Genomic DNA, 14,609 nt, shown 5'->3' with positions numbered 1-14,609 from the left:
CAGGAGCTAAGACTGTTAGGCCTAGTGGTGGCTCCATATAAACTTTTTCATCAATGTCTCCATGAAAAAAGGTTGTGTTCATATCAAGTTGATGTAGTGTCCAATCTCTAATAGCTACCATTGCTAATAGTATTTTGATTATGGTCATTTTGATCACTAGACTAAATGTGTCAAAGTAGTCTATACCAACTACTTGAGTGAAACCTTTTGCCCTCAATCATGCCTTATGTCTCTCCACACATCCATCAGCCTTATACTTCACTTTAAACACCAATTTACACCCAATAACTTTCTTCCCTTGAGGTAGCTCTATGAGAACCCAAGTGTGGTTATCATTTAGAGCCTTAAGCTGATTGTAAATAGTAGCTTTCCAACAATCATTTTAGATGGTTTTTTGGTATGTCTGAGGCTCAACAAAAAAAAGAAAAGGATAAAATAAAAGGTTTTTATGAAAGGGTGCAGTGAATCGTAAGAAAGATATTTTGAAATTGAATACCTAACAAAAGTAGATATGAAGGAGGCCTTCTAATCCTTTGAGATCATGGACGTTGGCTGTTATGTATGTTTTCATACATGAGTAGTTCATTAACAATAGGTTCAATTTATATCTTCTTTAGTTGGATTATGATTTTTATAAATAAAAGGATAATCAAATTGATTACGTTGTTGGTTGGAAATAGTCATTGGTGCAAGGTTGATTTTTTTCTTCTTATTTTCAACCAAGGGAAAAATATTTTCATAAAACATTACATTCCTTGATATGAAAGTTTCTCTTGATTTTTAAGTCACATTATTTTCTTGATCTAGGATTAATCTTGTTTCTATTAGTAATAGGACTTGAGACAAAACATTAGTAACCAAACACTTTTAGGTTCATGATTTTAGAAATTTTGTTATGTAAGATTTAAAATGTGATTTATTTTTTAAAAACCTAGTTGATAATTTGTTTATAATGTAGATAACATGATAGAGAACATAATTTTAGAAGATATGATGAATATTTGATTGGAACATTAAAGCCTTAACAACAGTGAGTATGTGTTGATGCTTTATCTCCACTATCTCATTTTGTTGCAGGGTAACAACGATGCCAAATTCCTTTTTTCTGCATACCAAAATTTAAGCAAAAATTCTACCTCATTATTTGACCTTATTATTTTAACAATTTTGTTAAATTAAGTTCCAACTAAAAAGATGAAATTCTTAAGCAAATCACATGTTTCATATTTTATTTTCATCATAAAGATCTAAGTGTAAATGGATTATCATCTACTACAATAAAAAAAATACTAGTGATCTAAGATTGAAGTAATAGGCAGAGGCTCCTAAGTATGAACATGTATTATATAAAAATCATTCATTCAAACATTGTTACCATTACCAATAGGTAACTTCTTTTACTTTAAAAATGACATACATCACATGGAAAATTAACTTTATTACAATTAATACCAAAATACATGCTTTTTAGAATTTTTAGTTTCTCATAGGATGGATGACCCAACCTTAAATGTCATGAATCAAAATCATTATTCACAAAGTGTTCTATTGTGTTGGTAGAATCACTTAGATCCATTGCATAAAGTCTTGACTTCAATCTAACTACACCAATTATACTCATGGAGATGATCTCCTGAATCTGGCAATTATAATCAGAAAGATCACTTTGCAAGGCAACTAAATCCTGTATAAGTGATATAGGAAGTAGAATTAAAATTTTTAGAAAGACTAAGGATTATATCTGTATTTTTATTTTGGGTGTTGAAAATTCGATTCAGTGCATGATTTGCAGAAATATTTGAGTTGTTATTTGATTGTTGAAGAATGTCCAATAGAACCTCTTATTGCTTATAAGTAAAAATCATACTAGAATTCTCAAATTTCCCTCTTAAAAAGAATACACAAAGTGTCATCAAATTCATCCTCCTCTTAACCACTTAAGTGAGTGATCAACTGTATCCTCCTTTTCAAATTAATTTATAAATCTTAAGCTCTAAAAAAAACTTTTAATTAACTAATTTATTGACCTCAATTATCTACTCTACTAAATTTACAAAACATGCAATTAACCTTCATCTTGATATATATTTTTTAATAAATGATCAAATTAATCTAAAATACATATTAAATAGACTTTGATCTCTAAAAAAAATTATATTTAGTCTTAAAAATCATAAAGGCTTACAATGATTACCTAACATAAATGTGATTTATTAATTTATTTAAAAATACATAGTGACATTAATTAATTAAATATAATAATTAGAAATATTAATTACTATATTTAATTAATTGTTGATATTTTTTAAATTATAAGTATTTTTTATTAGATGTAATTTTATTTGAGTTAAGTAAGATTAATGTTAGCGACAAAATTTACTTTCTTAGTATTTAATAATTTATATGTTTTAAATTATTTTTGTTTATAGAAAATTAATAAATGTTAATTATGATTTTTATTTGTTGTATACTTTTTTATTTATAGTAAATAAAATAAGACATTGTTAATAAAATGAGAAGATAATATAGTGAAAAACCAACAATTTACATTTTCTAAAATAAAATATATTTAATAACTTCAATATACAACCTTATACGATAATTTGAAGATTAATAATATATCTATTTGTCATAATAATTTAAAGAAAGGGACATGTATATTTACTGTTTTCTTTGAAAAATACAAAATTTATTTTTTAATTTTAAATAAAAATTAAACTAAATTTATACAAAGACTTTTTTCTCAATAACCTAAGTTATATATATATATATATATATATATATATATATATATATATATATATCAGTGTTTATCTAAATATTTTTATATTCAATCTAAATTTTTTATTTAATTTATATTTAACAGTCAATCTGTTAAATATAAATTAAATAAAAATTTAAATTTAATATAATTTTTTAAATTTATATCAATGTAAGAAAATATTATCGAATATATATATATATATATATATATATATATATATTTAATCCTATAAATAATGCGCAAAAATATCAATGATCTAAAAATAAAAATAAAAATTCTGCACATAAAATATCATACCCTTTAATATAAGCGCCACCTCCAAAAGGAATAACTAGCTAAAGAGGGGGAAATCTGCTTATAGCTTCTTCAGTTCAGTGTGCGGAGAATGGTTTATTGGTTAAGGAAACTTATGCCAAGAGAATATATTCCAAAAGCAAAAAAGTCTATAGTTTGAAATAGCAACAATATTCTTAGATACCTTTCCAACTTCGTTGGATTCTCTCTCTCTCCCGACAGAATAACTGTACGATCTTGATTCTATCCATGGTTGTTCCTTTTACAATTATGAAAACTGCTCCTCTAACTATAAATCCTTCACTCTCTCCTCTACTCTTTTATTCTACCACCACTTCACTTTCTTGTTCTAATTCGTACATTTCTTGCTCTTATAAATTTCTACGCTTTCACTCGTTGGGAGCAAAACCCATTACCCTTTGTTGCAGAAGAGCACGATTGTGCTCTTTGCCGGGGTCAAAAACTCCAAAGGGTAGAAAAAAATTGGTACTTGAAGCTAGAAACATGGCCATGGCAGAGGTTGATTCTCAGGAAGAGGAAGAGAAAGAGGGTGCTTTGCTTGGCTCTCAGAATGAGAACAATTCAAGGCCTCGTCGAATTGCTCTGTTTGTCGAGCCTTCTCCCTTTGCGTGAGTCCCCTTTGTTCTTGCTTCCGAATTACTCTTCGTTGTGCTTAGTATCCCTAAAACCATGCCAACAACACAAATGTGCACGCTGAATTGACTTGTCGATATTGGCTTCAAAGTTGATTTCGTAGCGTTTGATGAATTTACTAAGTTAGTGTGTGGTTTTATGTCAAATGTCATAGGCATGATCAATGGTTTTAACTTTTGAATTGCAGCCTGTTTATTAGGTCTCCAAAACTGAATTGCTCTTATTTACACGCAGTTTTCAACAACTTTGCTGACCACAATGTAACCACACCTGCGACTGCAATTTAAAACCATTGTCATAGGCTCTTTTTTTTTATCTGCTTTGTTAAGACGTCAAATCTCCACATTTGGTTCATCTGAATTTGTATTTACTTACCAGTTTGTTGATAACACATAAGTTCTATAGATTAGTTGTTGGAAGAATAGAAAAACCGTTTTCCCGATTTGTTTTTTTTTTTTTTGTTTTTTAACAAAGTTGCTATTCTACTCTGCTTTTGAGTTGTATATATTATTGTTATGAAATTGAATTTTCAAAGTAATGTTTATTTTGCAGATACGTCTCAGGATACAAAAACCGGTTTCAGAATTTTATTAGATGTCTTCGTGAAATGGGAGATGAGGTAGCTTTTTCTACTTCTTTAATTTCTTTGTCTGCACATGCTTATTTCCTTTATATTTGGTGTTTTTGTACATTATCTTCAAATATTTAGAGAAAACTTGCAATCTAGCTTATGCATGATATAAATATAATATTTGAACATTTATCCGGTAATTTTATTTTACATTGCATTCTAACTAGTTGTGTTTATTTGTCTGTTACAGGTGATGGTTGTGACAACGCATGAAGGAGTGCCCCAGGAATTTTATGGAGCTAAACTAATTGGATCATGGAGGTTGGTAACACTGTTCAGTTGCTTAGTTCATTTTTGCTTCTTTAACCCTTTGCTCTACTTGGGGTTCTAAATTTGTTGTTTTTGAATAATTAACTTAATGTCTATCTATCACTACAAGCTTGGTTGAGTTGGTTCATGTTTCTAAATTGCATATATTTGTCAACGGTCATTACCTTACATCATAGTCTGCTGGTATATGTTATGCACTTTTGAATTCACTCGTGAATACTTATGGCATTCCTATTATCATCATTTTACGATTTTTGACATTTTGATATTGATTTAGAATGTGATGATATTTTGACATGTTCCATTATCAACATGTTCCATTAAGTATTTTCTATTTAGTTTTAAATGCTGTTTAAAGGTATGATTACCTTTATGAAGGCATTGGAGTTACATAGTGGAGGCTTATTGTATTGAGTTAATGTAATGATTACAAGAATCATGAAGTGTTACCGTAATTACAAGATTCGGTCAACTCGTTTTTACATATTTTCCTACTAATTTCTATTTCTTTTCCCCGTTAAACTCATGAGTTGAGCTTTTTTCTGGGCCTTCATTTGAAATACAATGTGCCCTGGATCTTTGACTTCTCTGTCCGGTTCTCTTTCCACCCTTTATTTCCTTTTCAAAGTCACTATCAAAGACTGGAAACCAGAGTTGAAACACAGTTTGCTAGAAAAGTTTTCCTCAATGCACAATGGTCTATCAAGCACACATGGATTAAGATTTAGGATCGCTTCTCTTTAGGTTTTAGACACCTCATGGAAAGGAGGATGAAAAGAAGCATATAATGAAATTTGTGTTTAAAATTCAAATTATATAGGGGACGCTCCATGATAATGTAATAATTACAAGATTCAGTAGTATTCTAATTTCTGCGATTCCAATATTTTGTTAGCCTTTCTACACTATCTACATAGTTTCTAAGACTGTGTTCTTTATACTAACAATTTTTGTTTATCCCAAAAACAAATGAGAAATGCAGCTTTCCCTGCCCATGGTATCAGAAAGTACCCCTCTCCTTGGCACTGAGTCCAAGAATAGTTTCAGAGGTAGCCCGGTTTAAGCCTGACATAATACATGCATCATCGCCAGGTGTAATGGTTGGTCTGCAATTCCTCTATCCATTTATTTGTTAAATTTTGGGGTTATTATGAATAGTGTAGGTGTAAAGACTTATTTGCCACATTACTAATGCTGGCTTAATTTCAGGTTTTTGGAGCACTTATCATAGCAAAACTTTTGTGTGTTCCTATTGTCATGTCTTATCATACCCATGTACCAGTGTAAGTTTTATTGAGATTACAGATTTCCTGAATATTTTTACCATTTTATATTGCATGCCACTTCTGCTAATAATTATTCTGATATGATGCCATGTTGACAGAACTGATCCACATTAAATCATGTATTGCTGATCTTGTTTTGTCTCTAGGTACATTCCAAGATATACCTTTAGCTGGCTGGTGAAACCGATGTGGTTGATCATAAGTATGTCCACTTTATTGCTCACTCTTTCCTATTTGGACTCAAATATTTGTCAACATAACATAAATTTTCTGGTTTATATAGAATTTCTTCACAGAGCAGCTGATCTGACTCTGGTGCCATCTGCTGCCATTGCGAGAGATCTCCAAGCAGCTAGAGTCACAGCAGGTGAACAAAAAATTCCCTTGTGGTCTTTCACACTTTCAGCTATGTGTAATTGGTAACAGTATCTGAAAATACATGTTTCATAGTATACCTTTGTCAATGAAGCAAAATCTTGACTTAGTTGTTTCTCTTGTTAATATCCAGCTAATAAGATTCGTCTGTGGAATAAGGGTGTTGATTCTGAAAAGTTCCATCCCAAATACCGCTCGCATGAAATGCGATTAAGGCTAAGGTTTGGATTTTTCTCTATTTTTCTCATACGTCCAAGTTTTGATAACAATGGGATTTCATTTTATCCTTACACATCTGTCATACAGCAATGGTGAACCTGAGAAACCCTTGGTAGTTCATGTTGGACGGCTTGGAGTTGAGAAGAGTTTAGATTTTCTAAAAAGGTACTGAACATCATCATGAAATTTGCATAGCTTGGAGCAGTAATTGTTTTCAAGATTTTCTAGTCAATCTTAAAATCCAGAATATAAACTGGAAGAGCAGCAAAAACTGCTTGTTAGTTATTGATGTACTGAATCTGAGATAGCACTATTTGCTTTTGGCAGGCTCATGGATAGGCTTCCTGAGGCTCGAATTGCTTTCATTGGTGATGGGCCATACAGGTGACTAATTCTGAGCTCTGACATATCTCTGTTTTTGTTTCTCTTCAAGTGATATCCTGTGGCTTTTAACTATGAATTTCAGTGAGTGAATGTTTTCATGTTCTTTACTTTTTCCTTTCTATTCATTATGGCTAACTGTCACCATGAAAGGGAATTTCTCGTTTCTTTCTTGTTCCCATTCATCTGAGGGTTTTGTGTGTGTGTGTGTGTGTGTGTGTGGGGGGGGGGGGGGGGGGGGAGGAGTTTGTACCATTATCTATGTCTATAAGTATCTAAATGCTGAAAATATAATCCAGCCATTCTCCAAGAAAAGCCTGCTGGAGTTTCTAGTCCACATGTCATACTTTTTCATTTATATATTATTCCCCTCCCTCTCTAGATAAAGCAATGTTAGATATAAAAACTTTGGCAACTTTTAGTAATATGAGATGCTGGATACCAGGGAGGAACTGGAAAATATGTTTGAAGGTATGTGTGCAGTATTTACTGGAATGTTAGGAGGGGAAGAACTGTCCCAAGCATATGCCAGTGGAGATGTATTTGTCATGCCTTCAGAGTCAGAGACTCTTGGCCTTGTTGTTTTGGAGGCCATGTCTTCAGGGATACCTGTGGTAGCAGCACGTGCAGGAGGCATTCCAGACATAATACCAGCAGATCAAGAGGGTAAAACTAGCTGTCTCTATAATCCTGGTGATCTTGAAGACTGCTTGAATAAATTGAGGCCCCTTTTGCTCAACAAAGAGTTGAGAGAAACCATGGGAAAAGCTGCACGACAAGAGATGGAACAGTATGATTGGAAGGCGGCCACACGAAAGATTCGCAATGAGCAATACAATGCTGCCATTTGGTTCTGGCGCAAGAAAAGAGCTCAGCTATTGAGACCCTTCCAATGGGTGGCCAAACGTTTTTTCCCTTCACCTCAAGTCAACTATAGGTGATGCAAATTCACCTTCCAAGCTTAGGCTGGTTCCTTGCTTGCTAGCTTTTGCCTCAGAATACTTGTATATGAGATCAAAAGTGTGGCTGATTGAATGTACTGCACTCATTTTTTTTATTAAATGTACAATGGAACATACAATATGGTGGCTTGCACTGTATTTTGTGCCATTATTTAGTGGTTAAGGTGACAGGTTCATTCCTTTATGTCCCTGTTTTATCAAAATTAATATTTGAATGCTAAAGCAATTCAGACTATAGCTTCATCATAAGCAGCAAAGGGCCTTTACTATGATATTATAAGGTTTAGGAACCAAGACTGTTACATAAGGTACATGGTGCCATCAAGAACATTTAACCATGGTATTTATTCACGTTTTGAACACATCTAAGTACGGCGCATAACTGATAAGTGGATAATCAAATACAGTAACTTGGCCAAAGTTACTTAATGCAAATTACCTGATAATACAAATTTGTTCAATAAAGGTGCAGTTGTCATTTGCCCTCCGCCTTTGTCGAGGATGAGAATAGTTCACGAATATTTTCTTTTCGTAGCACTTTTTGAAAATGACCTTTTAAATATAATTTCTAGAAGTGATAATATCTATCAAAAGTTTATTTATAAAAGGTACAGAAAATAAGGATGATAAGTGTAAAAAAATCACATTATAAAAATGTATAAACCAAATTTGAAAAAGAAGGGATGAAATGGTCAAATCCAAACCCGTTCCTCTTGAGATTAAGACAACTCACAAGGAATCACTTCTCTTCTTTTAAATTTTATATATATATATATATATATATATATATATAATGAATAGAATTTGTTTATATTAAGTATTAAATTTAAATAATACCAATTTAATTTTTTTTTATCAAAAACAAATTCTATAAATCCAATCATTGAATTTAAATTTCTTATAATAAACGTTAAATTTTGGAAAAAAGAGAGAGTAAAAGTGATTAAGCCATCTTAATGTCACATTAACTAAAAATAATGTAGTTCTGCGTGAACATCTGGATCTTCTTTGCCATCTATGAAGTTTGCCCTTCTAATCTCTTGATTGAAGTATGATATTGTAAGACATGCTTTTTTTAACATTAACGCCTTAGAGACACAGATCCAATACTACTTCTTTGATGTTTAAAAAAAAAATTATTAGTTAAAACTTTTATATAAAAGGAAACAATAGTATTGTTTGAAATAAATGACTTTTAATTTTTGAAAAAAGTTAGTTTAAAACATAAAACATTAAAAAAATAGTGTCTCACTTTTTCCATGAGGTACAAGGGAAAGTTGAATACACAATAACATATAAACACAAATTTTATCAATTTACATCTTTTGTTATTTTGTTCACATTTGATTTTATTTGAGTTTTTCTTTTGTTTATGAATGCATGCATTGTCGGAGTGTCCATATCCTTATCATTTTATATCGGTGACAAAATCCGTACCTCATTCAGCAACCAACGAGGCATTCTTTTGAGTTTTGACATATTAACATTCTCCTTAAGGTAAATAATTCTGACATGTCAACCATACAATGCGGTAAATTACATAAAACTTTGATTTCAATAAATAACCAAAGCATGCCCTTATTGATTCCTATACATATATGATCAGTATAGCTTAAAAAAATAAAAATAAAAAATACCCAAATTAAAAAGTGTATCTGCAAAGAAAACCGAAATGCATGGCTCTAATTTACAGAACGTGAATGAAGAATCCTCTCATTTGCTCCAAAAACAGCAATGGGAACAACCCTCTTATTTAAAAACCATCCTCGTTTTCATTCTCTTCTTCTGCCTGGCTTCTCTGTATCCTTCCAAAGCTTCTTTTTAAATTGGAAGGCCTTCCCTTGTTTGTTCATAATTTAATTGATGGCTGAAAGTGTCAACATTTTGGAAGATCTTTTGGTGGGGGTACCAATGATTCTTCAGGACCTTTACCATTGTCCACCAAAAAGGCCATCTTTAGTCCCCATGTTGTGTGCACCTCGAAATGGCAGTGCAAGAACCACACTCCTGTCAAATATATGGAATTAGAAAATATTAATATGAAGAAATATTAATATTTGAAATATGACCTATAGAACATAGACCAAGGCAAGTGTGGTTCTGAGCTTTGAAGCATGGCTCCTATCTCTTTCTCCTTGACTATTTTTAATTTTTTTTTATATAAAATGACTTAAATATATTTTTAATTTTTATGAATATAATAATTTTTTTAATTCTTCAATTCTTTTATTAGTTTTACTCTTCATAAATTTTAAAATTAATTTATACTGTCGCTTAAAAATAACATAAAATGCATTTAGAAATATATAACATGACATATTTAAATGCATGTTACGTTCACATAAATTATTATAAAGATTATTATTAAAAATTAAATTTATAAAAATTAAAAATAATAAAAAATTTAAAAAAATAAAGTAAATTCAACTAATTTATAAAGATTTAAAATATATTTTATCTTAACAAAATTGTAATCTTATACTAATACAAGTGCGTATAACAAAATTTAATTCCTATTAATTTTGGCAGACATGTTTCTGAATCTGTCCATGAATTTAAAATCTTGAGTATGAATGAGAATTAATAAATTTACCTGGATTATCTACTCTAAATCTGAAAGCAGTCCACCCTCCAGTTGGCACTCCAATGGTGTTCCTCTCAAAAGGATCCACAAGATTAAAGTTATTTGGATCCTTATTGGGATCATAATTTCCTACTCCTGTGCCAACAACAAAGAAATTGAAGCCATGAAGATGAACTGGGTGGCTCTCAGGAGCAATGACCCCAGTATCCTGCAAAACAATCTGAACCGTGGAGTTGAATGCTACCCTATAAGCCTTGGTGCCATTTGTGGTCTGTGAACTTGCTATTGGTGGAGTCCCTGTGTAGTTGTAAACTTGAGAAGGGTTAGCAGGGAAATCAGTGCTGAACACCCCTTTGATGTTAAAGTAATGTGCCTGAAGCAATGCAGTAGTTGGCATAACAAATGACACATTGTTGATAGCAGCCACCACTCTGCTTCCATTTCCAGCTTTGCAAGATGGACAAGGGTTAATTCCCAACCCAACAGTGAAAAAAAGTGAATGATCAATTGTTAATGGGACATTTGCTGGGTACTTTTGAGAATTAAGGCTCCTAAGGGACATAGTGAAGTTATTAGCAACTTGGGTGGCATTTCTTGGAGGAGGGATAGTGAGAATTGTTGGGGTGGTGGCAAGAGTGTCATTGTAGGACAATGTGGCTGTAGCAGTGATGTTGTCCACAGCTACCACTGGAGTATCCATGAAAGTAGATGCTACTATTATGTATTTACCAGGCTTTTGGTTAGCAGTTAAAAGGGCATTGGTTGTTTGGCCAGGGGCTATTAGAATTGTGTCAGTCTTGAATGGTTTTACATATGTGGCATCAACTTCAACTACAGTGAAGGTATGGCCAGCAATTTTGAAGAAGAGTTCCTCATTGAGTGCAGCATTGATAATTCTCAACAGATAGGTTTTGCCACTTTCCACAGGAAGCTTGTACACATCTACTTATATTCAACCAAGAAAGGAAATCAATTAAGCATACCTGTAGTTAGCACTTAATGAAATCCATAATACATGAAAAAAAAGCAAAGAAGTGAAAAGCAGCATACATTACCTTGTGTAGAACAATTAGCCACGGACACTGTCCCTGGAAGACCATTAATGGTGTGAGCATCTGAGACATTTGGTGCCACTCCTGAATTGAGAGCTTCATTGATAACATCTTCAGTATCAGATTTCCACCATTCTCCTGTAGATATCATCATAATGAATTTTAATTATAAACCTTGCTATGTTGAGGACTAATCAAGTCAAAATCATGAATAGGAAAATATGAAGGAGTAAAGGGTATTGATTATGTGAACTCACCTAATATCACAACCGATTCTTTATCTGGTTTTGGGAAAGGGTATGGAATACCACGCTTTGGCAAGATAACTATGGCACCATGGAGAGTTGACCTTAGCCAGTTAATATGAGCATGCCAAAGAAGTGTTCCTCTTTGCCCTGTAATGGTGAAGTTGTACACATAAGAATTTCCTGGCAGGATTGGACACTGAGTGATGTATGCTGGCCCATCAGCCCAACCAGTTCTCAGTTGCCTCACACCATGCCTGTCAAGATGGTTATAACGTTATAGTCTTCCAATGAGCATTAATTCAAGATTATTTAGCTTAGATATATCATTTTATATATTTATAATATAGTTCTGATATTTAAATCACTAAAAATTGACATTATATATGCAATATCATATATAATTATTTTTATCTCTTATTTACTATTTATCTTTCTTACATGTATGTAATCCAAAAATACACTAAAAACTACAAAAAAAAGACAATAAAGATGTCAGCTTTCGCGTTTTTGAAAAACATCTCTTTATAAATGGGTTAATTCTTGTGTTTTCTTTTTCTCCACACAGTACTTTCTGCATGCAACTTGAAGCAAATAAAAAATGAAGGCTCACCAGTGGATGGTGACGTTGTGATTTATACGGTTTCTGACTTTGACCAGCACTGTATCATCTTCCCTTGCGTAAAGAGTGGGTCCTGGGAACTTACCATTAACGGTGACAATGGGTTTGGTTGAACATAACCTAGTCGTATTCTTCAGCACCACCTGCACCCATTACCAAAATTAAGCATGACCTAAGCCCTTTGGATTATTTTCCTTGGTAGTGTGATGTGTGCAAGTTGTTGGAAGAAGTGTTTAATAGGTCAACCATCCATGTTGTAACAATAATTTTAGAATATAAATATATTATATTCTGCTTTGAATGTAACAAAATTCACTCATGACTGAATTTTGGCGAAATTGTAGCTTCGAGACAATTAATTAAGATTGCTCATGATGCTTCCGGACACCTAGAAATAGAAAATAAGAATTTATGTTGTTATAATGTTGTATATGTAATATACTTCCTCTTAATTATCTTTTTAATAGGGTATCTTTTAGTTAACATTTTAATTAAAAGTATTTTATAGTTTTTAAGAAGTATTTATTTATTTTCAATTGTCTTTGATAAATGGAGTTAGTAAAATCTAAATTAATTTTAAATTTTGAAAAATTAGGTTTAATAATTTTAAATGAGAATAAAAATTGTCATATTATAATACTAATTATGATGCTTCTAATTTATCCAAAAAAAATTGTACAGATCAAGATATTAAACTATTTTGTTATAATTAATTGTTTAAGTCTCTCATTTATCCTTTATTACTATGTCTTCTTTCGGATCTTAGACTACTTATAAGTTTTTGTATATTTAAACTCAATTTTAAAGATTAAAGTTAACAAAATTTTTTATTGAATGTGTCTTATAAAAGGAATAAGAGAGAGCTAGAGTAATATTGTGTTTGGGGGCTGAATTCGTAAACCTTTTCTCGGTGATTATGATACGCTAATTTGTATCTCTTTTTTGGCCATGTGGCTTAACAATGGACCAATATATAGCTTATATATGAACTCATTACCTACTTTACACAAAATGCCAATGCCCTGAGTAGATCTAACAGCTTTCACATCATCACTATTCCAAGTTAAATATACCTTAATATGAACTTTACAGTAAGTACAACTATATTGTGATTGAATGGCTGAAAAGTGCACAAATTGCATTATTGTTTAAGCTCGTGACTCTAAAAAGATTGAAACAATGCATATGCCCACGAAGCCAGAAAAAATGGTTTACTTACATGGAATTTATAGTGCCTCACTTTGCACTCGACCAAAGCTGGAACAATGCAAGCAATGATAAATAACATTCTAACCCAAGAATCCATTTCAATCAGTCTTCACCACCCTAACTCCTTACTCTTGTATTAACTTGTCTTACAACTTCAGTGCTTAAGTGCATTCATGAATGACTTGCAACCCACACTTATATAGGCTGAAACAGGAGCATTGCTTCTTCCTGGTTCTTTCTTGGTTATTAGGTGAATGATGGATCCTTCGAAATTAAGGCTTGGCCAGGGGGAAAGAGATAGGAAATATCCATAATATCTCATGATATCTTGCATGTCACATAAAGTTTGTGATGAAAATTCATGTTTTCTTTAATTTTTTGGAAGTTATTACCTTCTTAATTAGACATATTTTTTTGATAAATACTACTCATCGAGGTATTTAGTTGATTGGTTGTATTCTGAGGTTCAAATATTTCTTTCTGTTCCCCCGTTAACTAATGATTAAGGAAGATAGTTGTTAACCTAACCAATTAAAACACAGTAAACTTGTTACTGTCGCTAAACTATACATTCCTCTTCCTTCCAAGCTCTACCTGCAGTTGTACGCTGTTGACTGAAGCAAAGTTATCTAGAATTCAGAATAAATGATATTTCATTCTATATGTCGTGACTTATATTTAACACTAGTGATAATTTCAAGCTTGGTGTTATTTTTTTCTTAATTTATTTTTGAAATAATATAACTATTGGAAAGTTTGTTTAGTGTAAATCATAAACTGATAAAAATCATTTTATTTTCACCAACTTTAGGATATAATTTAATTAATTAATAGAAAGTTAAGGGAAGAATACTAATGAGCATTATCGTTTTAAGATATAAAGAAGACCATAAACCTAAATTAAGTATACTACAAATATATGATTCATGTGTATGGGTGATGTGTGGTTAATGTACAAAAAAAAATTAGATAAGAAAATACTTTTAAAAAATAACTATTAGGTAACAGTAAATTTAGTAAGACTAAAACATTCTTATAAAATAGCCGCATTTTATGTTTAA

The 14,609-nt window shown here is 31.7% G+C and overlaps 1 protein-coding gene and 1 pseudogene across 1 annotated transcript; one reads left to right on the top strand and one right to left on the bottom strand.

The window, feature by feature from the left end:
• The first annotated feature begins 3,068 nt into the window (after positions 1-3,068).
• LOC113861707 lies at positions 3,069-8,063 on the top strand (annotated as a pseudogene).
• Positions 8,064-9,304: 1,241 nt separating this feature from the next.
• Positions 9,305-13,717, bottom strand: LOC113861706 (laccase-4-like). Its single transcript, XM_027494698.1, has 6 exons — positions 13,559-13,717; positions 12,331-12,482; positions 11,730-11,974; positions 11,476-11,610; positions 10,430-11,362; positions 9,305-9,843 (listed from the first exon to the last, which is right to left on the bottom strand). The coding sequence occupies exons 1-6, from the start codon at positions 13,643-13,645 to the stop codon at positions 9,713-9,715; spliced, it is 1,683 nt and encodes a 560-aa protein (XP_027350499.1). The 5' UTR covers positions 13,646-13,717; the 3' UTR covers positions 9,305-9,712.
• Between the last annotated feature and the right edge of the window lie 892 nt (positions 13,718-14,609).

The sequence above is a fragment of the Abrus precatorius genome, unplaced genomic scaffold, assembly GCF_003935025.1.
Source record: "Abrus precatorius isolate BTA unplaced genomic scaffold, Abrus_2018 Scaffold3, whole genome shotgun sequence".
Classification (NCBI taxonomy): domain Eukaryota; kingdom Viridiplantae; phylum Streptophyta; class Magnoliopsida; order Fabales; family Fabaceae; genus Abrus; species Abrus precatorius.
The sequence above is the reverse complement of the archived record's forward strand: the minus strand, read 5'-3'. Positions and strand labels throughout refer to the sequence as shown.

Excerpts from the sequence above, each read along its gene's own strand:
- LOC113861706 (XM_027494698.1), bottom strand. The coding sequence starts at position 13,645 with ATGGATTCTTGGGTTAGAATGTTATTTATCATTGCTTGCATTGTTCCA. Across the intron at positions 11,975-12,330 it reads CACAACGTCACCATCCACTG|GCATGGTGTGAGGCAACTGA; the intron begins GTGAGCCTTCAT and ends CCATCTTGACAG. Across the intron at positions 11,363-11,475 it reads GGCTAATTGTTCTACACAAG|ATGTGTACAAGCTTCCTGTG; the intron begins GTAATGTATGCT and ends GAATATAAGTAG.